We start from the raw sequence: 26,581 nt of genomic DNA on the forward strand, positions 1-26,581 counted from the left end.
ACCTTCCATTGGTAAAAGAAAAAAAGTATAAAAATAAGAAATGCAGCAGGGAAAAGTGTGCTTTGTCAAAATAAGGCCTACCTTAGCTCACTATGTGCGAAGTATGTTTGTCTACATGAGCGAATTCAGAATTGTAATAGGCTTTATTAGCATGGTTTGTGCATTCATTATGTGGCTTCTAACTTTCAATGCTTTTTCCTAATTAAAACTGTGACTTTATTATTTAATTATATATTTTTCCCGTTTGTTCATCAGTGCAAACATAATGTGGAACTAAAATAGATTATTTACTTTAGTGTTAATTGCAATTAATGCTGAAATAATATTAATTTCTTAAAGCCATATCTAGATTAGCTCTCCTAAATTATAGCTCATGTACTGTTACTAAGTAATCTTTGCTTTTGAGTTAATCTCAAAAAGACACACACAGATGCCAAGTTTCTTTAACAACATCAAAAGAGCCTTATGAGAAGGATTGTTATTCTGGCTTTTCAAAACAATTTTTAAAAGTAATTTTCTGATTTTTTTTTTTTTTTTAAGTTCTAAATTTTATAATTGTAATTTTTTTTCTTCTGAGATTTTTCTATTTTAGTACACAAATATGTAGTTCAGTGAATACCGTGTGTTTGTGCAAGTTGACATATAATTCTGAACATTAAATCAACTTAGTTCCCTGAGAACAGGGGATACCAGGATTACAGATACACCAAGTCTGTCTGCTGTGTGTCAGCTTTAAGATGCTGTTTTAGGAAGACCCTTCAGTGCAATTACAATTCTATGAATCCTCTATATAAGTTAAAGCAGAAACTTCATTAATATGAGTATGTTATGCCATTGTAAATACTCTTCTTTTAAGAATCTGAGAATTTTTACTTTGTGCTATTTACAGAAGCAAGACAGCTGCCTTAACAGATGTCAGGATTAGGACCATGAATGAAGTCATAAGTGGTATAAAGATAATAAAGATGTATGCTTGGGAAAAATCATTTGCGGAACTTGTGAATGGTTTAAGAAGGTAATCCTGGAAAGATACAGCTTGGTATATGATCAATATCTGTTTCCATTTTTTTACATGTCAATAATTGTATTGTTTTGTGCTTTAAAGTGCAGTTTACTTGAACTTCTTTGGCTTTTTTTTTAATTTTAGAACTTTCTATAGTTTTAGAGTGAAGTAATGAAAATATGATCTAATGGGGCAGAAAAAGAAAAAAACCTCTGATATTTATAAATTGTGGGGGGGGTTTTATGCTTCCTTTTATGGCTGTGTTTAAAACCAGCAACTAATAAACTGTAGTAGTTGTAATCGAACAATTTCATCCCCAGTTCTGTAAACTAATGACAAGTAACCAATAAGCAAGACATTTCCCTCCTGAGAAATATATGAAATGTGTCTTTCTGTCCTAAATGATGGCATCTGCAGGAAGTACTCTGCTTCCCTTTTTGTGTTTTGAAGTATTGCTCAAGCCATCTGAGAGGGTGGAGGGGAGAAAGACAGCAGCCCAGAAATTCCCTAGTGGTTCAACTGGCAAGGCCAGCTGAGTTGGTATCCTAAGACATTTCATTTCAGGGGTCCTCAGTATCTGATGAAAACTTATTCATAAATTCTATTTTCAATCAATATTTGTGCTTTTACTTAACAGTATGAGAGCATTCAGTACTAAAGAATAACTAGGCCAGGTGCATATTTCTCATCATTTAATTTTCATATTAAGTACTTCTCCAGTGTAAGAAGGTTGTTATCCTGCTGTAGATTCTCTGATTATTTTTTTATTTTTATTTTTTATTTTATTTTATTTTTTTTTAATATGTTTTACTGGGAATTCCTCTTTTTTAAAGGAATTTTTTTCCTTTACATCCATGTCCAGGCTTGCAAACTTGCCAATGTTCCTTGAGACATTTCTTCCCATGCACATAATAATTTCCTCCTTCAGGTATTAGGATCATGTGCTAATTGAATGTTCTTGATTGATTAAAAGTTTTCCTGTCTTGTGTGGAGCCAGAGGGGATATTTCTTTATTGAAAGCTTCCTCAGTGGGCGTATTCACATCACTAAACTTTAGATTTCCAAGTTCAACATGTCATTAGGGTTAGAGGCTTCCTTTTTAATGATGGAGAGAAAGAAGCTCTTCCAAAACACATCTTGAGCCCTCTTTCTTTTCTTTATCTGTGCTATGGAAAACTGTAGTTAAAAGTCTTCAATTCAGCCAGGTGATTTATTGCCCAGTATTTCTACAGTGTCCCTTGGCAGTTGCTAAGGTGACATCTCAGCTCCTCTGTTGCTCTTTTTTTCCTGTGGCTGTCCATATTGGTTTCCTTTGCGCCCTAAGACAGTGTAGTGTATTATATACAGCCTGCGGGTAGGCTGTAATTTATCTGATTTTTATGGAGAGTAGCACAAAGAACTTGCTGATTATTCACAGATAGCAGAGAGGATTATTAAGGATTATTAGAGGGTGGGAAAAGTGTTTCATCCAGGATTGTAGAAGTAATTGAATTAGACCCAATTCAAATAGTTTACATACAAGTGTTCTTCCACTGTACTCTGGAGATCAGAGATTGTGAGCCCTTAAGCTGAAAAAATGTCTTTGAAACTCTGAAAGTCTGTCAATTCAGCCAATTTGGCAAGTATAGTGGGAAAGTTGCTTAACTAGTTTTCCAGTAGAGCATCTTGCATCCTTCTCTCCGTTAAATGAAAACTTAATTTACTTCAAATTGTATCATCATAACTTGAGTTTCTAATCTTACTATATAGTTCCAAGTGGAAGGCAGTCAAAATGATCAAGAATTTCCCTGAGAATTGCCAGAATGTTTGGGAAGAGAAATTAGTATTGTTTCAGAATTTTGTATTCTATACTATTTTGAGCAGGTAAAGTCAGAATACATGCAGAAGGAGTAAGTTATTATGGCTCTCTTGATAAAGGAAAACTATTATTTTAATAAGAAGTTAAGCCTGGTGGCATCCACATTGTAGATAATGCAGTAACTTTTTGAGGATTGGACTTGATGAGTCATTTAGAAGTGGAAACTGCAATTTAATTGAAGTGGAAATTGAGAACGTACACATCAGCAGCTTTTCAGTTGCTGGAGGGAGTCTTATGTGTCTGTGTAGTACTTCAGTCACTCTGTAGCTTGGGTAAAGGCTGGCAGAAGAATTGGCCTTACAGACCAGTATTTTCTGAATTATGAGCCCAAATTCCTGGAGAAAACAAAGCCAGAAAGATGCAGAGCAGATTAGAATCTGAATTACATACTTGTTTGACCAAAGCAAAAAAAAGAAAAAAAAAAAAAAAAAAAGAGTATTTTGGTTTTCTGTCTCCAAAAAATAACTGTTTTCTGTAACTACTAAGATATTAAATATAATAATTTTCCTCACTCGATTTCTAAGCCTTTTAATTTGTCTTTTATTATTTACCATGTAACATACATTACAGTTCTTTACATGTGAGTTGGGGGGAGGGTTCAAGGGGAGGAGAAAGGATATAAAAATAAAATCCTGAGAGTTGTTTTCCCTCATCTGATTGTTGAGGGCAACTGTAACAAGAGAGATTGATATGACTGTATTTTGCATTTTTAGGAAGGAGATTGCCATGATTATGAAAAGCTCCTACCTGCGAGGACTGAACTTAGCCTCCTTCTTTGTGGCAAGCAAAATCACAGTGTTCATGACTTTCATGGCATATGTGCTACTTGGCAATGTTATCTCTGCAAGTCGGGTGTTTGTTGCAGTATCCCTGTATGGCGCAGTAAGGCTGACAGTAACTCTCTTCTTCCCTGCGGCTGTTGAGAGAGTATCCGAGGCAGTGGTTAGCATACGACGAATCAAGGTATGGTTATTGATTTGGATGGTATACGGATTTCTTCTCTTACTCTAATGTTGTTTTAATATCACAGACAAAACCAGCCTTGTTTTAGTTTTGCAGTTGAATTTTTAATGAAACAACCTATTCTTAGAAAACTGAACTTGTTGCTGTGTATGTGTGTGCAAAAACGTGACATGCACTCTAGGGCTGTCTGAAATGTAGGAGAAAAGTGTACTTGGAAAAAGGTGGTGTAGACATTCTTGAAGTAACAGGAACATGTGTACAGATAGCTGAAAATGTCCCTGCTCATTGCAGCGGGTTGGACTAGATGACCTTTGAAGGTCCCTTCCAACCCAAACTATTCTATGATTCTGCTTCCTCTTACTCAATGTAGGACTTCAGCAGCTATCTCATGTCTGCAAACTGTTAGCTCATTTAACTTCTTAACAAGCTAAGTTAGTTAACTTTTTAACTAAGCTAAGTTAGTTAACTTGTTAAGTCTTGGCTGCTAACATCAAGATCTTCCATCTTTTCTGAAAATATTGTCTGCTAGAGCCTATTTAAGGTCTTTGTGCTTTGTGATTTAAAACATGATAGAATTTTTCTGGTTTTGTCTTATAATTGTGTTAACTCTTACCCTTGAAAGTTTTCTCTAGAATTTACCCCTTTCCTTTCTGAATGTGTTTGAGCTATTTATAAATGAGGCATCAGGAAAGGTGTGCTAGAACTGTGGCTGTGGGACAAAAGTGCATGTTCATGCAACTTTCAAGTTGCATGAACGGTTGCATGCAAGGTTCTCTAACAGGGCTATAATGCAGACGTACAGTAGTGAAAGTGCAGTGAACCAGTTATGCAGACATAAGCAATTTAATTTTTTTTTTTTGTTAATGCCCTGGACTTTAAAAGGAGAGGTTGGGTGCTCTGCAGCTTTCTTTGTCACTTGGAGAATGCTTAATAAGAGCAGTTAACAGCTTCTTACCATGTCCTCATAGTTCTTCTGTGTGAAACAACATAAGCCTTTACCATCAAAGCAGTGCAATGCTAAGGTGTTGCAGTGAAGTTTTCACTTCTTCTTGCATGGAGAAGGGAGTCAAACAATTTTAAGATTTTTCAGCTTTTCAAGGAGAGGACAGGGTGGATTCTTGCAGTCCAGTTGCTTCAGGAATTCTGTTTTATTGAGCGGCTGGTTCTTAGAGTCCTGTAGTACTTTAATGCTATTAAATCTGTACTTTTGGGTTTTTTGGAGGGGACAGTTAGATAGCTAGAGGTACACCATCGAAGGAGTTGTGCATTGTTTTGAAAGTGCAGTTCTTTGATCAGTTTGTGGTTGGTCCCCTCCTCCATTAATGTTCGTATGCTGCTTCCAAAAACATGTGCTTGGGTTCCCTTTCCATCCTCAGTCTCACAATAGACTTTTCTCTGTTCTTTTTTCCCCTGTTTTTCTTTTATTGCAGAACTTTCTGATACTTGATGAGGTCTCACACTTCAAGCCACAACTGCACAGTAATAATGAGAATGTCATTCTTCATGTTCAGGATTTGACTTGCTATTGGGATAAGGTAAATTTACTTCTAGTAAATGTAAAGTATATTGGCGCTGGAGTCATTCTAAGTCTAAAAAAGCATTATGTCTGTGTATATGTATAGCGTGCTGATGTTTTGTATTTAATCTTTTGTATATGAGAATCCGTTTAGTGTGTTAAGCTAACTCTGTAAAATAGTACTGAAAAGACTACCAAGTGCATTTTAAAATTAGCTATTCCTGAATATTATACTTAATGAAAATGTGTGCGTTTCTTTGTGAAAATATTTCTTAACAGGGCTGTATTGTAATGGAGATACTGAAGTTGGAATTAAGCACAGTAAGGTGGGCCTTAGCACGTGGGGTTCTTTTTTTTCTGTAAACTGAATGTTGATCAGTCCATCAGTCTTGAATCAGTACAATGTTATACTGCTTACAACAGAATCGAAAGCTTTAGATACTAGACTGCATGTGTTTGTTACTCTGTATTTTAGTTGAGACTGTTCGGCTACAAATTTTTCTCTGCGTAAAATTCACCAAACCCACCAAAATGGCTAGAAAAAGGGACAACACAGAGCTGATAAATCTATTATGTATCCTTTTCTGTAAGAAAGGCAAAGGTTGACTGTTGTTTCTGTTTTAAAACTGCGATTGCTATGGTAAGCAGCAATTTGTGATGAGTTATTTTACGTCTTATGAGCTGCCAATATCCTTGCACAGGAGAGGCTTGAGTCTCCAAAACAAATGCTGGGAGCTCTAAAAATGAATTTTGTATGTAAATGTAATGCAAACATGACATGTCATGTGTTGCCCTTTATATACCTTCTTCCAATACCTGTGCTATGTCCCAAGGAAGATAAAGTGTGAAAACATGTGAGAATCTACCTAATATTGCTACTTAGCTACAAAAAAAAAGAATTGCAGTATTATTGTGCTTTACTTTCTCAGAGTTGTCTCTGTGACATAAATCTTTGAGACATTTGAACAAGTTCTTAAAAAGTAATGGATATTAAAAACTTAATGGTGAATACATTCTAATGCAAAATGGAATGTATTTCTTAGTCTCTTGTTTTCTTCTCAAACCAACACGGGTAGCACCGTTAACAATTTATAGGAAATGGTTGCATAATATGCCCATAAAACACCTTCTTTTTTTCCAAGAGTTGTTTATATTGCGTAAGGCAGGGCAGCATGACTGGAATTACTGGTTTCCTTTAGATTTTAAAAACCACTAAACCAGCAAACCACCTGCAAAACTGCTACTGTGATTTTAATTTTGTATTTAATGCAGTGTGCATGGGAGAAGAACAATTCTCCCAGAACTAGTAAGAGCTGCTCAGAAAGTTTCGCTTAAATATTCTTAGAGTGATGCAAAGTAATTTTATAGAGTTTCTCACTGGAAAGATGATGAGTTCTGAGAGAGAGGAGTTAGGAAAGGAATAATAAAACTACTCTATCCTTTGTCAAGTAAGTGACTTAGCTTGATGCCCTGGCAAGGTTTCTCAAGACTCCTTATATCTCTGTACAGCGGCATGATAATTTTTTTACTTTTAAAGATTGTGTGCTAAAAGAGATACTAAAAATAACTTCCAAAACCACAACCCATGAAACCAAAATCACTGGAAGTAAAAAAGGGATTATTAGCTAGACTTTTAGGAAAACAAGCTAACATGGTGTATTGCAGTTTATCAAAAGATAAAGAAAACCAATTAATTAACGGTCACACTCTTGTTTTACTAAGACAAGCATTATCTTGAGTCCCGCAGGCTAGTCTGATACCAGCATGGAACTAGGGATTCTTCAGTAGGGGTTTTTGCTGCTGTGTCTTGAGTTTACAGAACAGTCTGTCTGCCCAACTGAGCCGCTTCAGATTTAAAATTCAGGCATTTGAAGAGAGGCCAAATTTATCCATGGTAATTTTAGTCACTTAAAGGAGGAGCCTCAGCAGTATAGGACTTCTGTGCACCGTATGATCTCTGTATCCCTTAGGTGGGATGAATTGTTCTTTCTCTTGCCTGTAGGATATGTAAGGTCTGCCCAGGCTCATCCAAGGAGTTGCTGCCCCTCAGGGGATGATTCTTGTGTTCTGTCCTCACACTCTGTGTATGTCTGTTCCCTCGCTTGTGCTGGTGTTAATGCTTGTATTTGCGGTCGTGTGGTGAACCAGTTCAGAGGGATAATTCAATAGAAAATGAATTGCTTTTAATGTGATTTATTTTCTGATAACTGAGTCCCGTGAACAACCTGTCTGCCAGATTAGGCAAGAACAAGAGGCAGAAGAAGGGAAGTGAAAGACGTGGATAGTTGACAGGGCACAGGGGAGCTGGGATGTTTGGGATAATGAGCTGTCAGATGAACTTACTTGTAATATTAGTCTGTGCTCTAATTTAAGTGCCTCAGTTTAGTCTCTAAAAATAGGTGTGATTAATTCAGGACAAATTGCCTTTAATTATAAGGAATGCTATTTTGCAAAAAATACCCTGCCCCTTAGGTGTTTGCTTTACTACTTCTGTATAGGGTGTCTGACATCTTACAATACTACTTTACTATCTGGGTAATAGTTTCAAAACTTTTTGAAAATTTCTATAATGCTTTTGGATATTTTTGGGGCTTTTTTGGGGGGTTTTTTTGGTTGGTTTGTTTGTTTTTTCAAAAAACCTGAGCATGAGAGAAAATATATTTGCACTTTGGTGAATACAAAAGCACAACCTCAAGAGGTCCGAAGAAGGACTTGTGTCTGAAAGTTTATTTACTTTTTCCATATAGACTAATTGATTTAGTAAGAGATATTTTTCTCTTCCTACAAGCATTGCATTGAAAAAAAAAACCCCAAACCAGAAAGAAAGAATCTCGACTGCCGTAAGTTGGTAGAGTTTCCCTGACCTTAGCACTAGCTGAGCACCTGAACTCACATTCAGGATGGAGAAATCGGATTCATGGTAAAATGCTGATTGGGAGGGGAATGGAGAAAAAGAAAATAGCCCCGTTGATGCCACCTTGTGGAAATTAGTAATAGCAGCACATGCACAAGTTTGGGTTCTCAGTGTGACTCTGATCTCCTGTGAACCCTGCGGTGCTTCTGCGAGGTGGGAGCTGTGGTAGGGGACGTGCAGCTTTCACGGTGCTGCTGAACTGAGTATTTCTCCTGGCACAGATGGACACGTGTGGTAGCCCAGCTCTCCCAGCCGTCATGGTGTGGGTGGATACTGTCCCTGTGTCTCTCCCACATAATTTGAAATGAGTTGCAAGCTTCCCCTTTTCGCAGTCCTAGAACTCGGCCATGTGGCATCTTTCATGCAGGGTTAGGTGGTGGCCTCTTCAGCCTCTTGACCTGTAAGGGTGGCTGGAGATTTTAAACAGTCTGCACAAGCTGTTAAGAAGTACACTAGATATTTTCACCTGCTCTTCTTTCTTGAAACTTAAGACTGGGGTTTTGTTTGGCCCTTTAATAGAAATACTACTTCATTTTTTTTTTAAATGCATATATTTTCCTGTTTGCATTTTAGCGTCACTCATGCTTAGTGTGGTCTAAGATGCATGTAAAGGCATATCCTGTTACAAGGGTGTTTTGCTTTAATGAGAGGGAGCTGCACCAGCCCCTTAGGAATTGTGGTTTAGCATAGCTCTTAAAGACATGAGCATCCTTTCTTTCCACAAGAAAAAGGCATTTTTACAACCTTGATAGGAGATGCGCAAAATATGTTGGGAAATAAGCTCTTATCAGTAGTGTAACATAAAGGATAAGCATGCTAAAAAAGGAATATTAAACGGAATATTAAACAAACAATCCTAAGGTAGTATGTTTTCACACAAGTAGCCCACTATGTTGTCTATGAAAAGTCCCTGAGAATCCATCATATACAAGATGAAGTTACGTAAAATCAAACAGCATTTTACTGTTTTCGCTTTGGGTAGAGCCTTGACTAGAGCAAACACAGACCTGGCTTTCCTAGGGCTCCACAAGCGCTTCTACCCTCCCTTTTTCCAGCATTTCTCTAGCTACTCAGTGTTGCCAGATGTGCCCTTCTGGAGCCGTGAATGCCTGTGCGGTGGCCAGCACAGAGCTCTTGTTTCTGAGGCTGCGGCCCCAGCCTTGTGCTGAGCTGCAGCAGGGATGTGTGGGCTTTGAGGAAGCACTGGTTCTGCTGCCTTGGGGTTCCTTATTCCTTGAACCCTGTTTTATCTGCGTTACTTGTTTGTGGTGAAGGATCAGGGTCTTATGAAAATATGAATTACTGAAGAGGCAAAATGTATGTCTGAAAATATGGTGGGCATATGGGTTGCTAATTTATAGTGATTTATGTGCATTATTTTATAAAAAGCTGTTCTGATGGTGTGTATTTCATTACTGAGGAAGCCTAACTTTTTCTCAAATCCATAGAATTTAGAAAGCCCAGCACTTCAACAAGTTTCTTTTACTGTCAGACGAGGGGAATTACTGGCTGTGATTGGTCCTGTAGGAGCTGGAAAAGTAAGTCTTAATGTTTACTCCATTCTGTAGGGGTTTTATGAGTGTTAAACATGACTAGAAACTTGAAAATGTATGGTTCTTTTCTTTGTATAATAACACACTTCATTCACTTCAAGACACTGGCATTCAAGAAAGGCAGATGTCCTTCTGGGAGTGGGGAGGAGATGGTTCAGAGTTAAACAGTGCTTTGCACGTTGCTTCTAGCCTGCGTGTAAAGGGTACAAGTGCTCTTCTACTATTAGCAGTAGTTTGAGTGACAAGGTGGAATAGGCCATCGTGCCAGTAAACACCGCTCAATCTCTGTCATGCCTTTAACGCAAACTTCTTTTTTTTTGATCTTTTCCAGTCTTCACTCTTAAGTGCTGTGCTTGGTGAGCTGCCTAAAGACAAAGGTTTCATAAACGTTACTGGAAGAATTGCCTATGTTTCTCAGCAGCCTTGGGTGTTTTCTGGTACAGTAAGAAGTAATATACTGTTTGACAAGGAATATGAGAAAGAAAAATATGAAAAAGTTTTAAAAGTCTGTGCTCTTAAAAAGGTATGATTTTCTCTTGGTATGTTTTATTTTCACAAGCTTTATTTTTATCTTGGTGTTCTTTCAGACTTGTGGTACATGCTGTAATGTAGAATATATACAATTGATTATTATGAGTAGCATGTGAAATAAATCCTGTCGCTTAACAGATATGTGTGTAATTATTTTTGACAACCGTGTGAAAGCGGGTTCTTGTAATTCCTAAAACTTCCACTAGGGGGAGATGTAGCTCATGGGAAGTACGGCTACATTTGGAAAAAGCTATTCCCAATTATTTAATTTCATAATCACGTGTAGCGCTTTTTGCTGGTATTAAGGTAGGTCTGTGTGTAAATGCAGTAAAAGGTGGAGAACAAATGATCAGATTAGCACTATTCATGACTTCCTTTCTGTAAATATCCTATATGTTGTTTGGAGTTTTTAAATAAATGTAATGCATATCATATATTATGCATTGCTAACAGCTATCAAAAGAACCTTAGTGCTATATGTTGGAGAACTTGCTGACCCCTAGTAGTTCTATGGAAAAATGTTTTTGAAAGGTCTGTGTGCAAAGGAGTTTGTGACATGAGATATAGAAGAGGATTAAGCCAGATTTGTCAAGAAACACACATTTTGCTTGGCAGCTAAAATGGTTTTATGCGGCATGTTACAACATTCCTGTCAGCAGTGACACAGGTGAAAAGCAGATGGTTACTGTGATGAAAATTCTTTTGCAAGGTTTTTACACATAGTAGATAGAGTTTTAATATCTCCTGCTGAAAGTCAGTCATATGCTGTTGTCTAAACTTAAGGTTTTAGTGAGTTTAAAAGACAGCAAACTGCATTAAAAAAAAAACCCCACTTCATATTTGATGGTAGATTTGCTTTCATAGTTTTCTTTCAAATTTATGTATCTTAGAAGCTGTGAAAAAACTTTCAGAATGTGTTTTATAGCTTAATATAAAAAAACTTCTGTATTTTCTGAATAAGAAATACAATAATACGACATGCCTGTGGCAGGGGGTTTGGAACTAGATGATCTTAAGGTCCTTTCCAACACTAACCGTTCTGATTCTGTGACATGGAACACTGTATAATTTTGTTCTGTTACTAATAGTTCTAAGCCCTGTAAATAAACCAGATCAGTGTGATGAATGTTGTGGTTATTTCTCTTGTATACATTGCAGTAAGAATAAATGATGCATTGCAGTTCTTAGGGACATTGGCAAAATAATATACTGATAGTAATTAGTTCAGTTTTATTTATCATGGCAGCTAATTTTGTTCTAGTAAAAATAGCTAATTTACATGTAATAATTTTTAGTTTTATTTTCTGAATCACCAGCAAATATTCCTTTTAACACTAAAAATTAAGTAGTGCACTTCTCTCTGGCAAAGCTGTAGAAAAAGTGAACTTTTTAGATCTCACCTATTTTTCCTGCTTTTTTAATTATCTATTGCTGAAGAAACAAAGTCATAAAGTAACTATAGATATTTAGTATAAATCCTTGTATTTTAATGTGAGATGGTAAGTTCATCCTATTCATATAGGAAAATGTCATGTTGAAGCAGCTTTTTCAGTCTTTGAAGTTAAAATTATTAAGAAAAAAATAATCTTGATATCTGTTCTTTCACATTCACAGGACTTGGAATTATTAGCAGATGGGGACCTAACAGTAATAGGAGACCGTGGAGCTACACTGAGCGGGGGGCAGAAGGCCCGTGTAAATCTGGCCAGGTTAGTGCTTTTTACTGTTTCTAAAATTTACAAATTGTCAGACTGTAGTGACTAAAGTAAACAAATGCAAGACTCCACAATACTGACTTTTCTTTAAACTTTTTAGAGCTGTGTATCAAGATGCAGACATCTATCTTTTGGATGATCCACTGAGTGCAGTAGATGCTGAAGTTGGAAGACATCTGTTTGAAAAGTATGTTACTGCTTCATTTTAATTTACAATGCAACTGTTACCTTCTAATTCCTTATAGAAAACCTTGAGAAATTCCTTATAGAAATTCCTTATAGAAAACCATTTTTGGGGAGATGGATCTCTTCACAAAACTTAATGCATTCACTTTCTGCATTTATTTTTCCTCTATTTTATGTATTTGGAAGATGTATAGGTTTTGTTCCTCTGTGTGTCTTTCATTTTCTCTTTATTTTTAAAAGCCCCGTAAAAGTCTATTTTGCAGATACAATTAGAATTATTCTTAAGGGAATATATGCCATATTCTTGAGGAAAATGTCAGATTTCATACATGAATATAGGAGTTTATGAATATTAGTACTGAATGAAGAATAATATGGGGTGGGATTTTAAATCACTTCTTAGTTTGCAGCTTTATTTGCATAGAAATAAGCACTTAATTCAAGTGGCTAAAGAAAAGGCCAGAACAATCTTAGGTTCTTGAGCAATTTTTTATTTTGGTTATTGAGTGGTTGGTACTTCTTTCGGGTAGGTGAAACAGGGAACTGTGACCTGCAAAGTAGACTGTGGGTAGCAAAAATAGGGGAAAAGAGAATGTATAAGCTTGCTATACATGAAAGACAGATACTGGACCTTCCTCCATTCCTGGAGAAACAGGATAGTGTTCATTAAAAGTCAGGTTCCCTTCTCAATAAATTTCCTCTTCTCTGTCTCTTCTTTCAAACTGCCTAATCTATGGCACATAGTGGGTATGAGAATAATCCAGTTATTCACAGCCAGTCCTTGCCCTTCATAGCCTGCGGCTCTTGGTATCAAAAGGTATAATCTGGAATTTATTACAAGTAGAAAGAAAAACTTGCATTGGCTGAATTCAGTGGAGTTTGGTTGAAGCCTTAAATGAGAGCATTTTCTTGAGCATACTTACCTCCTTTGATGCTCCAAATACATGAATTAATTTGGTTTTACTGTTGTTCCCTCCTCTCCACCCCTAGAGAATCATAAAAACTTGTCTTGCAGAAATGGTTGTAGAATTTGCACAGACTAGCATTGCATTCGCGTTCTTTTTCCCTATGCAGGGAAGCTTTTAGTATCTAAATTTGAGAATTGTACATCCTATTGATGTTTGCAGTTTCAAATCTGGAGATCCCTCTGAAACCCCATCCACATCTTATTTTATTTTACTGATTTCTTCAAATGGCTACTGTTTGTTTCCATTAGCCAGTATGGAGTAAGAATTCTGTGATGCATAGGCTTCGTGTTCTCTATTCTGTGCAGGATCATTTTCACCTGCCACAATTGATAGATGGAGTTCATTACTTCTGTAGTTCATATACTCTATCAAATTCCTTTAATGCCCATTGAAGCTATCTTAGGCTTTCGCTGCTGCTTGTCTGTTTCTGCACAAGATTGCTCTACAACTCCAGCATCTGACTGTATCAGTGCCTGAGTTCTGAAAGCGCACCCACCTGAGCTGTTAACCTGTCTCTCACTTAAGTCTTAAGGTCTTTTCACCTTAAAGAGGAAAACAGGAAAGTACAGTAGTGGCTTGCAAAGGAGGTCGGGTTGCCTCTTCAATATGTTTTGTGTGAGCTGTGACATTGGGAGGATCTACATCCTACTGCAAAACTGGAAGTCTGGATTTTTGTATGTGCAAAACCATTGCTCTGCAAACAGTGTATGCTTTGCTGATAAATGTGTGGAGATGAAGAGGAATAAGGAGATTATCTTGGAGAACTTGAAAATCAGAAAACTAGCTGGGTTGCTTCTTTCACTTTTGCTTACTTTTCCTCTCCAACTTTAGATCAGTTTGAGTGAAACAGATAAAAGCATTTTGTGGAGAAGATGGACTGGGTGGAGTAGTAGTGGCAAGGAAAACTGAGCAATCCCTCCCTGTTCAATATCTTAAGGGAGGGCTTTTTTACAAACAGATGTTGTCTTCTGAGACCTTCGTGGGAGCTTCAAAAGGTGCTGTGGGTGGTGGGGAGAGTGTTATGTAGCTGGCTTTGAAAAGCAGGGCAGGGCATGTTCTTTAATGCTTCCTGAATAGTGCTAGACATGTGGAGAAGAGAGAGAGAACTTGAGCAAGAATGATTTCTTAGAACATGGTGCTGAGGAATGTCCGAGACACCACTTCATGCAAGCTTCCCCCAGGAGTCCAAACCACGAGGCATAAAACAATGGACAAGATGGAAGAAACGGGGGATTGTTTAATGAGAATCTGAAGTGGATATTGTTCAGTTCACTCTTTATTTTTTTGGGTTTTTTTTCCCTTTTACTTTTATATTAATGTTTGATTTTTTTTAGAAGTGTCTAGTCTGTGTGTTTACATCAAAGATAGGTATGTTCCTAGTAGTTCCCCGAGGCTATGGTCTATGGATGGCTGGTTCATTGCATGTGCTGCTTCTCCCCGTTCTGTTCAGCTACTGTGGTAAACATTTTACAATATATGAATACTTTTCAAATGGGAAAGAATGCGAGAGCACAGCTCCAGTAGGAAAGCAGTCCGTGATACTTTTAAGGGATTGTGTCTCGTAAGAATTTGTTCATAATATAGACAAGTTGTTCCATGGATGATGAAGCAGATAAAGCCAGCTTTCCAATGAATTCCTCTCTCCTGGTCAGATTCCGTGGGGCCTAGTAAGATATAAACTGGAGATAACCTATTTTTGAGGTTTTTTTAGCCTCTTTTCTTGTGAGTTCTCTTGATAGTTAACAGTAGGCATGCTTCAGCCTTTGCCCAGTGGAGAGGCACCAGTATAGTTCTATGTTTTTGTATATATTTGTGTGTATATGAAAATATGCAAATATGTACCTGTAAATAAAAATAGCCTTTCATTAACTTTTAAGCAATGTGCTATTTTGAGATTTCTAATTTTGAAATGAGGGACAGTCATACAGATACAGAAGCACTTTACTTTGTATGACAAAGTTTGGCATAACCTGTGTTGTTCTAAGAAAATCATTCAGTTGTGCTTGGTTAGCAAGCATAGAAGTAGAAACAGCATAGTAGAAGTAGGTGTGGGTTTTTCTGCTTCTGGCAAACCAAGAAATTTCCTGCTCTCCCTGTGCATCTTTGTAAACATATTTATATTAATTATATGGTTTCACATAACTTTTGGATAGAAATTAAATTGTGACCCATTATCAGTGATACTGACTCAAAAATGGTGTTTTTAAGAGTGAGATTTGTATTCTATCACTCTGTGGAGTCCGATGCTCTTCTCTAGTTACTGTTCTTGTATCTTCTCCAGTGACAGGAGCTGTGTGGCAGTCTTAGCTGATGATCAGCCTGATTTCTTTCTGTTCCTCCTCTGTGCTTGTGAGTGTAGACAAAGTTGCAGGACAGTTTGGGAATCTTTTAAAATCACACCTACAGTTGTGATGATACTTCAGAGTGGTCAGAACTGGTGTGTCATTCCTACTCTCAAACAGGATTCTGCAAATTTATACTTCCTTTTAAGCAGGAGGCTGTTTTGAATGTATGGTCATTTTGCTTTTCTTTCTCAATCTTGGCTCTGGAACCAGATAAAAGCTGCAGAAGAAATCACTGCATTTATCAGAGCACAGTAATCAACATCTGTTCAGATGGAGCACCTTAGTACTAGGTGGTGGCTTCCCATAGGAACTCAAGGGACATGTAACTGGGGCATGGGTCATGGGGTAACCGTTGAGGCTGACTGGAGAGTCACCTGGCAAGTTGACCAGGTGCCCTGGAATATAAAGTCTCTCTCCATTGCCATCTGAGGTAACCGAGCATTTCTCTGCAGGAAAGGGAAGGGAGCAGGCATGGTTTTGTAGCAACAGTGTCCTTCATAATTGCAGTAAAAGGTGAGGAAGAGTTGAACTGACGGCACAGGAGAGTAGCAAGTGCTATCATGAGAAGTTCATGGCTTAAGAGATACTGAGGTTCCTCAGTGTGCTCTTTCCTAAGCCGCAGAAATGCTCGAGGGGAGGAGGAAAATTAAGTAGGGAAAATGAGTAAAAGAATTTTTTAAAATTTTTTTTCATTGGATAACACAGATCTCAATATTTACTTTGTCTGTTTAAAGTAATTTGATTTTTGGAACTCTTAGGAGTCCGTGAATGCTTCCAGTCTTGTATCTCAAAGAGGGGTATGCTTGTAGATCATAGAATCATGCAATATTTTGGGTTGGCAGGGACCTTAAAGATCATCTAGTTCCAACCCCCCTGCCATGGGCAAGGACACCTTCCACTAAACCAGGTTGCTCAAAGCCAACCTGTCCTTGAATACTTCCAGGGATGGGGCATCTAATGTAAAGCTGCATCTCTAATCATGTTGCTCTTTTTTAATGTTGGAACTTTGAAGAAAAAGTACTGTTACAGTGGTGTAGGTAATTGAAAGAAAGCAGAGCTTATCAGTCCTGTAAAACTAGCAGATAAAAGCTAGCATGTCTCGTTTCTGTAGAGGGATTACAGACACAATCAGTGTGTTAAAGGAACCAAGCAAAAGTAACCCTGGCATGTACTTGCTAGTGCTGTGTTTAAAGCTGTGTTTACACAGCTAGTGCTGTGTTAAAGAGCACACTTTGTCCTCTGATGACAAGTGTACAGGGGAGTTGGTGTGTAAAATTAAGGATTTTACTCTGTTCCCTTTCAGGTAGGATCTCTCTAAATCAAGGGTGTCTCTAAGGCTTCCCACTTTGTGTTTCCCACCTGGTCCATGCCCATTATGCCTGTTGATACCACTGCACTGGTTACAGCCCTAATGAGAAGTATTGGGCAAACTTGCATGCCCTGTACATCTCTTTTTTTGTATTACAGGTGTGTTGCTCTTAAATACATATTAGTCATACCTTTACATTTGTATGATACAATTGAAATTCCATGAGCTTTGTTGTGTATATTGTAGGGAATTAGTATGTTGTAGTAATGTTGCTTTTGGTTTGGGGGGGTTGGGCTTTTTGTTGTTGGCTTTTTTGGGTTTGGTTTTTGGTTGTGGTTTGTTTGGGGTTTTTTTGTTATGTTTTTTTTGTGGGGGTTTTTTGTTGTTAGTGGTTTTTGTTGGTTGTTCCCCCCCCCCCCCGAAAGTGAAAAGCATAATTGTGATCACTGCACATTGTGTTTAACAAAACCTAAAATTTTAGGTTTTATCTCACAGAAGTGTTTTGAGGTTGTGTGGTTTTCTTGTTTGGTTGTGTTTTTTTGTTTTGTTTTAAATCCCACAAAATAAAAAAAACCCCAAGCCCCACTTGTAGAACCCCAGTGTAGTTGTGCGCTTTAATGGTGTGTGGGTGCAGTTGCAAAACAGAATTATGAATACTAAACCAGAAATGGGCTCAAGAGGGAGATATGCACATTCCTGTAGGAAAAGTTCACAAAGAGCTACTTAAACACCAAGATCTCGGTTTCAAAAAGTCCCTAATACATGGACTCTGGAAGCTGGAAACGTATACCAAAGGAAGCATCACTGTATATTTACATATATACAGCCATCCACTGCTGCCTGGTCTCTGGGACAGGGTAATGGATTTTGTGGACCAGTTGTCCTATATGTTAGCCTGGGGGAGGCAGGGCCTTGTCATGAGATGGAGTTAAATGGTTAGCAAGCATAGAAATAGAAACAGCATACTAGAAGTAGGTTTTTTTGTCTCTAGCAAATGTATCACACTTTTTTTTTTTTTGGTAAGCTTTGAAAGGTACAAAACCAACTGAGAGATTCTTTTCCCTAAGCCTCTTAAATTTAAAGGGAGAGGAGAGGGAAGGAAATGTAGTAAGTAAATTAATATAACAAAGGCTTTATGCCTGTGAGCACTTCTGTGTGCTTTAATTTCATTTCAGTGGTTATTTCTATTGAAATAAAGTTAGCTAAAGTTAAACTGGTATGTGAACTTCCAAAAAGGAGAGCGAAAAAGAATGGCAAGGAAGAAAGTAGAATCATTAAAGAGGAGACAGTTTGCAGAGGTGAAAGAAAGCTGGTTCTTGGAGATAAAAACTTAAAAAAGATTAAAGAACAACTTGCCTCAAATAAGAGAAAACCTGATAGGGAAGGAAGAACAAATGAGGATTCGTATGCAGGAAAATGCCAAGACACTGCCTTTGCGTAGAGGAGTGCTGTGTTCTTGGAGGCCCCTTTCCGAGAAAGTGTCTTCTGCTGCATGCTCTGAAGTACCAAAGCTCAAGCTAATTTATATTTTTTCTAATTATATAGAAGTTTGCTGTCAAAGAGCAATGGGTTTTTTTAAATGGGTGATAGTGCAACATGCAGAAAACCCCATGCAACATCTGCCAGGAACACTTGTAAGTTTGAATTGTTTCCTGGGGAAGAGGATGCAACTTTCATCGTCCCTTCATCCCCCTTTTTCTTTTACTGAAGAGGCTGAAGAACCTTTGGGTCTTCTCTGTCTGGATCTCATCTGGCTGTGTGCACACGTGTGTGTGTGTGTTTGTGTATTTAATAAATGTGGCAATGGCGACTACAATTTGTGCAGTAATTTGTCCTGTTGTCATGCATTAAATGGGCTGACGGTCTAACAGTATGCCTCTCAAGAGTAACAGAGAAGCACAAAGAAGGTGAACTTTGTGGGGTTTTAGACAGCAAGTAAAAAGGTGGTGGCAGTCTGGGCATACTCCAGCAGATGTTGGAACCCTGGGACCAGGTATGTAGCCTGCCAAGGCGGGCTTTCCCTGGATTCTTTGTATCAGTGAGGGAGGGAGACACTGTCAGATGGTGTTTCACCTGCAACTGGGTGCTTCATCTAAAATTGATGGTTGGTTTTCTTCAGCTACACAGAGCAGTATTTCTAAAAGTAGATGTATGATGAAACTAAGCCTTAGTGAACCAGTTAAAAACAGAAATACTTACGGACTGTTCTGTTTTGTGGTTTTGTGTTTTTTTTTTTCTTTCTCAGTTCTAAGACAATACCAGGTTCTAGTAGAATTCATTGAATTCTCTGGGTTTTATGCCGGTACTTTTATCACGTTCAGTTTTGCCGAACCTTTCTTTGAAGTCTGACTTCGGTCATGTACGGCAGCCAAGGCACCGTACAAACTTAATGCTCACTGTAAATTGCAGAATGGATGTTGTCAAGTGGGAGGTAGGATATTTAGAAAAAGTAAATAATTAAAAAGGTTTCAAACATAAAATTCAAGTAATTCAATGTTTTGAAACAGACGTTAAGTATCTACTTACTATTTTACTAGTTTTGCAGCTTCTGTGCTTCACGATGATACGGTATTTTAAATGGCAAAATTTTCTAGTGAGCTGTCTGAGCAGTGAGTTGTTTAACTTGGTAATAGATCTACGTATACACTCTTTGTTGCGATTTTTCCTCCCTTTGCTCATGCCAGTGAATTGTGACAACAATTTTTCTACTCCCCTGTTATCAACACACTATTCAGCTAGCTTCTTTCTACCCAGATAGACATGAAATCGAGAGGTGTTGTGTTTTTTTTTTTAAAAGTCTCACTTGAGTGAACTGATGTATCAGTGGAAGTAGAAATTTCCACAGAGGTCATTTTTGCCTTCTCTCCCAAGATCAGGATCATGCAGGATGCTGTGCTGACAGCTCTCGCAGTTCTGAGTGGTTTGCTCTGATGCTGTGATAACCCACTCTTTTTCTTTTCTATCCCCCTCTCCAAATGCACACTTAAAGTGCAGTGTACTCACTGGGACTCAGGATCGAGATTTAAAGGTTTTCAGCCATCAGATTTTCTAGTGGCTAGCTTGTCCTATAAGCTGTTAGACATACATCTGGCACACAGAAAATTCAGTGATGAAAATGGTATATAGGCTTTGGGACTATGTAAGAGAAAGATCTCTTCACGGTGAATACCTGATATATTCTGCTTTGGCAGCCTTCCTGCTAGGCCTTTCCTGTAGCCCCTCTGATCTTTGACCAGTTCTCTGGATAGGTTTTGTTGAAGATTGTTTTGTTGCGTGTCTTTAGCTGGTGCTATAGTTGCCATGTGGCTTGTTTCAGTGACTGCGCAGAGGGTGGACAGTAAGCACACCAGAATAATACTCCCTCAAAGAGCTTGGTGTATAAATAGTTGCAACTGCTGAAATAGTTATGCTGCTGCATATACCTTGATTAATTGTTATATTGGCCACCTGAGAATGACATCATGGTTTTTATAATTTCTTCTTTAATGCTGCATAGCAAGTGTATAACTTTCTCACGAAGAGTGTTGCCTTTAACTTCGTTTTACCATGCAGTTTATTTGGAACATTATAATATACTTTCTGCATGTAATTATGCTGCCTAGTACTAGTATTAACCACTTTATAGTACTTTACTTCCTACAGTCTTTGTAGGAGTGATAAAATAGATGTTAAAAGCTGTGTGGGGAGTTAATTGGATGTACAAAATGAATGAATGAAACACAGTAAGCAATATGATATCACTGCTGTTAAGATCATGTTCTTTCTCTGCCTTGCTCCCCTTACTGCTTGTTTGCATTTCTGCATTGAATTTCTGCTATTGGATTGCTGTGGTTTTCCTTTTGGTGTTTTTAGAGAACACCAAAACGGAGAAGATTTGGGAGTGGGAGTTTGCTTTTCAGTTGTGGTGAGTGCCACCCTCCTGTGTTATGTTAGCAAATGGGAGTTAGCATGTTAGCAAAAATAAGCCGACAGGACACATCTGTTTTAAAAAACATGTGACTCAAAGGAGCCTGTGCAGTTTAGAAGGTTCTGCTTTGAGCAGGCTGCAGCCTGGCCCTTCAGGCTTCATTCCTGATTGGCTGAATACTGATCAAGGATGCTACTGAGGTGTGTGTTCCCACTTGGTTTTGTCTAGAAGTCTAGCTCATGGGCCCCAATACGTCTGAGCAGTATGAGCAACAGCAGATTGAGTTGAGACAACTGGGAGATGATCTTCAAAAAGGCACTCCTGATCCAAATGGAAAATGCTGAGGTGTAAGCTTTCACTGGACAGTTCAGTTCCACACAATATCACTTTTCCTTGTTTTCTGAAGAGAGCAAGTAGTTTAGAAAGGGAGACAAATCTCTCGAAGGGTTCTGTGGGGATGAAGGCAATGATGATAGGTGTGGATATCAATTGTATCTGTGCTGTCCTTGTTGTACATGAAGAGTGTGCTTGCAGACCTCTGCACTTGTAAACCATTGCTCCACTGCTATGTTTTTGGGTTGGGTTTGTTTTTTTTTGGCTCTGGGAACCTTTCAAAGCTCTGCTGAAAAGATACCAGGTATCTTTTCTGCTAAAACTGTATGGGATTGAACTACGCTTGCCAACTGGTTTTGGCGTGCCCAGTCCCTTCTTCGTTCCTCTTTCCAAATCCCATACTTCTGGAGAAGCCTCTAGGCTAAGCAGGTGAGGTACTTGAGAAGGGAGATAAGCCCTTATTCCATGGGAGAAGGTCAGAGATGGTTGAAGGATCTTGCTCCTCTTCCTCAATACATACCTGGGTATAGCTCGAATCAGTAGTACTGTATCACAGAATCATAGAATAGTTAGGGTTGGAAAGGACCTTAAGATCATCTAGTTCCAACCCCCCTGCCATGGGCAGGGACACCTCGCACTAAACCACGTGGTCCAAGGCTCTGTCCAGCCTGGCCTTGAACACCGCCAGGGATGGAGCATCCACAACCTCCCTGGGCAATCCATTCCAGTGCTTCACCACCCTCACTGTAAAGAACTTCTTCTTTATATCTAATCTAAACTTCCCCTGTTTAAGTTTGAACCCATTACCCCTTGTCCTACCACTACAGTCCCTAAGGAAGAGTCCCTCCCCAGCATCCTTACAGGCCCCCTTCAGATACTGGAAGGCTGCTATGAGGTCTCCACGCAGCCTTCTCTTCTCCAGGCTGAACAGCCCCAACTCTCTCAGCCTGTCTTCATACGGGAGGTGCTCCAGCCCCCTTATCATCCTCGCAGCCCTCCTCTGTGTACTCCAGAACTCTCAGTGGCTCGCTGTTAGAGCTGCTCTGAAAGCTCATCTCAAATAAGTTACTTTTATTTGCTGTATTTTTCCGTAACTGTCCACAGTGTGTTACCCTGCTTTCTCTTTCCATTAGTTTAATTTTTGTTAAATACCCTCTTTGCAATTCAGCTTATGACATGTACATTTATTAGGAGGATGTTTAAGACAATTTTAATGAAATTTCTGTAAGGTATTTCCTCCTCTTTCATCTAGACCATATGATTTTTTTTTCCTACCTTGAAAACTTACAAAGTTAAATAAGGAACATGTTTGTTAAGTGTAACTTTTACAAATCTCATATACATGGGCATATTTTTTTCTTATTTTAAACACTGTAAAATTGAAGTCAGATATAGTCAAAATGTTTTAGGAAACTTCATTTTTAATTAGTTTTTCCATTTCTTTGCAGATGTATTTGTCAGGCCTTACATCAGAAGATCTCTGTGTTAGTCACTCACCAGTTACAATACCTCCGTGCTGCAAATCAGATTCTAATTCTAAAAGATGTAAGTGGTTTCAGTGTCTATACTGTTATATCTCACATGCTTTCTAATTACCCTTTTTAATCTAAGAATGAAAAAAACCCCCAATGGTTAAAGATTTTTACTTTTAGTTTGTAAATACATTTCCCGTCTACTAATGATCATAAATGTTCTTAAATATTTGTAATTAAGTGGATTTTTCTTAGAATACCTTCCCTGAGAAATGTTTCTGAATTCTCATACAAATATGTAATCTTATATACTGATTTTTATCTTACATATGTATAATATATTGTGAGAGAATCGCTTATTTTGAGGGCATGTTAATGCTTTGCTTTATTCTTGTTTCTTTACACTTCTATGTGAAATAAGAACTATGTTGATTTTGCAACCAGTCCCTTTTTTAAATTAAGGCTGAGAAATGGTCATAGATACCTTTTGAGAATGAGCAGAGAACTGTTTCCTTCCGAACTTTGTTGTACCAGATGTTCGCAGGTAGAGGGGAAATGCAAGAGCTTTAGCTGGGGTTCTTTTCTTTTTTAAGTTTGGGTAGTGAAGTGTGTGAAATTACTTCTGATGGATCACAGTGTTGCAAAAAAGGACACTAGCAGTCTTTTTCCTCCCATTAAAATCTCTTTAAAAGTTACAGTAGCTTTCTGGAAATGAGTATGTGGTAGAGCTGTAGGAAGTGTGGAAATGGCCTGTGTTGCTCCTTGTAGATCTGTGAGGAGCAGAAAATTAAGCTGCTGTTTCCTCCTAGCCTGGATTAATATAAAAAGACTGATGGTTACGTATGTAGCTCAACAGGTTGTCCTAAAGCTGCATGGCTGTTTCCTGCAGCTTCTCCAAGGAGGTAATTCTGACCTGGCTGTAGCTGGGACTTCTGTCATCCTGTTTATATGCTCCTTGGCCTGGTTAGCTGCCAGAAAGGGACTGGTTTAGGGGATGAAGAGCTTGTTTCTGTGCTTCTAAATGAGAAACTGGTAGGTAGAGGCTTCAGCTCAGTTACTGCAGCAGGATGCGTGCTCAGCAACTGCAGAACCCCAAAGGTAGCAAGGCTAGATAGGAAAAATTGTCCTTTATGGAAAGTGTATAATGAAGATAATCAAAGCTTATATTAATTGTAGGGTAAAATGGTGGGGAAAGGTACCTATTCAGAGTTCCTGAGATCTGGCATCGACTTTGCTTCCCTTTTGAAAAAAGATGAAGAGGTAGAACAGCCATCGGTTCCAGGAACCCCCAACCTGAAGTCTGCCCGGAGCCGAACCTTCTCGGAGTCCTCTGTCTGGTCCCAGGATTCTTCTGTCCACTCACAGAAAGACGGAGCAGTGGAACAACAACCTGTGAGTGCTCAAAGGATAGGCATATCTCAATTCTTGTTTGGCTGGTTTTTAACTTAAACTTCAATAAGGGCTTTTCCTGCTGCATTTGAATTTCAGGAGTTGTTGGGTTGCATTAGCAAGTGAGAGCTTGCCATGGTGGATCTGCCCAGCACTGTGTGTGGCTGGCAGTCCTGTCACCTGGGCTGCAGAGGGCAGGCATCCCACAGCTCTGCGCTGTTCTGTTCAAACCCAGCAGAGTGACATCGTTCAGGTTCAGCATCAGCTCTGCTGGATGTCCAAAGACACCACGTTGTGCTTCCTTCATCCTGTCCTCTGGAAGCAGTGCTTTAAAATACCACTGTATTGGGTGGGTTCTGTGTGTTTGCACTGTGCAGAACTCAAATTAACACTTCCCATGAAATCCTGAGCTCTGGAAAGTGGTGGCTTTATACAAAGTCTACATTTGCACGGCTGGCATTAACATACCCACGTGATCTTGAGCTGGCCCTCAGGGGGTAGCCTTGGGACACCCCTGCATTGCTCTCCCAGCCTTTCTGGTGGTGAAAACAGAACGCTTTGTATGGTGCTAGCTTGAATTCCAGGTGCCTTGTTATCTCCCATGCTGCACAGTGCAACAGCAGCCATAATGTTTCTGTACCAGAGCTGGCCTTCTGCTGCTGTGTTTGCATTCACATAAAACAGCACAGGAGCTCTGTAACCCTGCTGGGCTTGTGCTAGCACTGCATCCATGGAACAAATGGAACAAGCAATCCCTGTGTCCCTGACACCTTTATGCTGTGGGTACATATTATTTCTTTTCTATAATGAAAAGCAGTGAGATTAGACAAAAACAACAACAGAAGGGGATGCTACAGACTTTGTGTTACCTTTTTTGAGGAATGTTTTTATGCCCAAAAGCAGTAAACTCACCTGGCATTATTAATGTCCCAGTAGTGACTCCACTATTAAATCCACAAAGTGTACCACACTTTTTAGCAGCATTGGAGCTGTTGGATGGGGATGGGGGCTGGAGAAACAAGTAACTGAGATAGGCATCTCTTCTTTTATGGGTGAGTAGGTGGGATTTCTCCTTTCGCATATGAATCAGGTGTGTAAATACCACTACTCTTGTAGAGCTAAGTCTGCTGACATCAAAATCAAGTGTTATGTGTCCACTGAACTGGCGCTAGTTTTTCTATCACATGTACTGTAAAAAAAAAAGAAAAAAAGAATTTTCTTAATTTGAATAATTCTTTTACCTTCTTTATGCCTGTCTCATTTTTTCCTTTTGTGTCTTTCAGTGTCCCCCATCTATTGTTTGCTTATTATGATTTGTCATTTTACTTGTTTTCCCTATTAACAGATGCTTTGTTGATACTTGCAAGGAGGTGATTAAAACTTTATGGGTAATTTGTTTACTCTGGGCATATGTTGATTGATTTTACTGCACACTTGAAGAAGAGTATTTAAATGATTTTCTGAAAAGGAAAGGTTACACACACTTGCATTCTGAAAACAGAATCTTTCCCAAATCAACGCCTTAGCGTCCAGTGCTGTTATGACTGAAGGTAGTAAAGAAATAGAAATACCATAAGAAAATAAATACCTGGTTTAGCAGTCAGTTGGTGTAAATATTTCTGGCTGTAAACGAAGCCACGTTATGTTCTGTGAGGCAATGCAAAATAAAATCCTCACAGTGTCTTTTGCAGAGTAGATTTTTCAGTATTACTGAGACTAATCTTTTTTGTCAAAGCTATAGTTCCGATATTTAAAGTTTTTGTATGCGTAATCACTTTATCTCCTTATTTAATTGTTTGCTAATTCTGAACCATGATGTTCCAAGTGGCTGAGTCTGAATCTCTAAGTGCAAGGTTGATGGTTTTTATTCTGAGGTGGTTTGGGTTGTTTTGTTTTGTTTTTCAGGCTGAAAATGCACTGGCTGGAGTGCCAGAGGAGAGTCGCTCTGAGGGAAAAATAACCTTTAAGATTTACAGAAAATATTTTACTGCGGGAGCAAACTACTTTGTGATCTTTATACTTATAGTATTCAATATTTTGGCACAGGTAAGTTGCCAGGAGCCACAAATAGTATTAAACGTATTTGGGGTTTGCTTTTTTCTCTCTCTTCCCTCCCCCCCCCCCCCCCCCCCCCGCCCTTTAACATAGTGTATTCTTGTTAGTGTGATCTTTCATCTAAGACATTTGGGAGCATGGTATTCTTCAATGATTTTGTAGCGTATTTGATCAAATTTTATGTATCAGCATGGAGTTTTGGTACAGCATTGAGAGGTCTTGCACTGATCATTATTTCAACTGTTCTAATACTTGAATAATTCTTTTAATGGCAGCATGCCACAGAAATTATAAGCCAGTCTAATTTTTGAGAACAAAATTACAAGATGTATAAAGTAGTGTTTAATAAACCTGAACATTCAGTGTGTTTCCAGTAAAGAGATTTACTGGATATGGGAGGACAGTCTGACGGAAGCGTTAGAAGAAAAGCTTGTCTGCTGATAGCTGCAGGTTATGAGAAGGGCTAGAATGAGGGTCACTGTTTACCAGAACAAGAAGGATGAGGAAGAGGATAAGCAAATCTTGTGTGTAATACAGACTGTAGCAGGTATGTAAAAGAATTTT

General features: G+C 38.6%; 1 protein-coding gene across 7 annotated transcripts in view; it reads left to right on the forward strand.

The window, feature by feature from the left end:
* ABCC4 (ATP binding cassette subfamily C member 4) overlaps nucleotides 1–26,581 on the forward strand; it is a 152,919-nt gene that overhangs the window by 25,036 nt on the left and 101,302 nt on the right. For 6 of the 7 annotated variants that reach the window (XM_030476125.1, XM_030476127.1, XM_030476128.1 and 3 more), the window contains exons 7-16: nucleotides 890–1,015; nucleotides 3,575–3,824; nucleotides 5,255–5,359; nucleotides 9,703–9,792; nucleotides 10,139–10,330; nucleotides 11,953–12,047; nucleotides 12,154–12,240; nucleotides 22,550–22,646; nucleotides 23,750–23,965; nucleotides 25,868–26,008. In XM_030476125.1, coding sequence (XP_030331985.1) covers nucleotides 890–1,015; nucleotides 3,575–3,824; nucleotides 5,255–5,359; nucleotides 9,703–9,792; nucleotides 10,139–10,330; nucleotides 11,953–12,047; nucleotides 12,154–12,240; nucleotides 22,550–22,646; nucleotides 23,750–23,965; nucleotides 25,868–26,008 — 1,399 coding nt within the window. The remainder of the gene's footprint in view (nucleotides 1–889; nucleotides 1,016–3,574; nucleotides 3,825–5,254; nucleotides 5,360–9,702; nucleotides 9,793–10,138; nucleotides 10,331–11,952; nucleotides 12,048–12,153; nucleotides 12,241–22,549; nucleotides 22,647–23,749; nucleotides 23,966–25,867; nucleotides 26,009–26,581) is intronic. The other variant, XM_030476126.1, reaches the window with a different exon arrangement.

Source organism: Strigops habroptila, chromosome 2 (assembly GCF_004027225.2).
Source record: "Strigops habroptila isolate Jane chromosome 2, bStrHab1.2.pri, whole genome shotgun sequence".
Classification (NCBI taxonomy): domain Eukaryota; kingdom Metazoa; phylum Chordata; class Aves; order Psittaciformes; family Psittacidae; genus Strigops; species Strigops habroptila.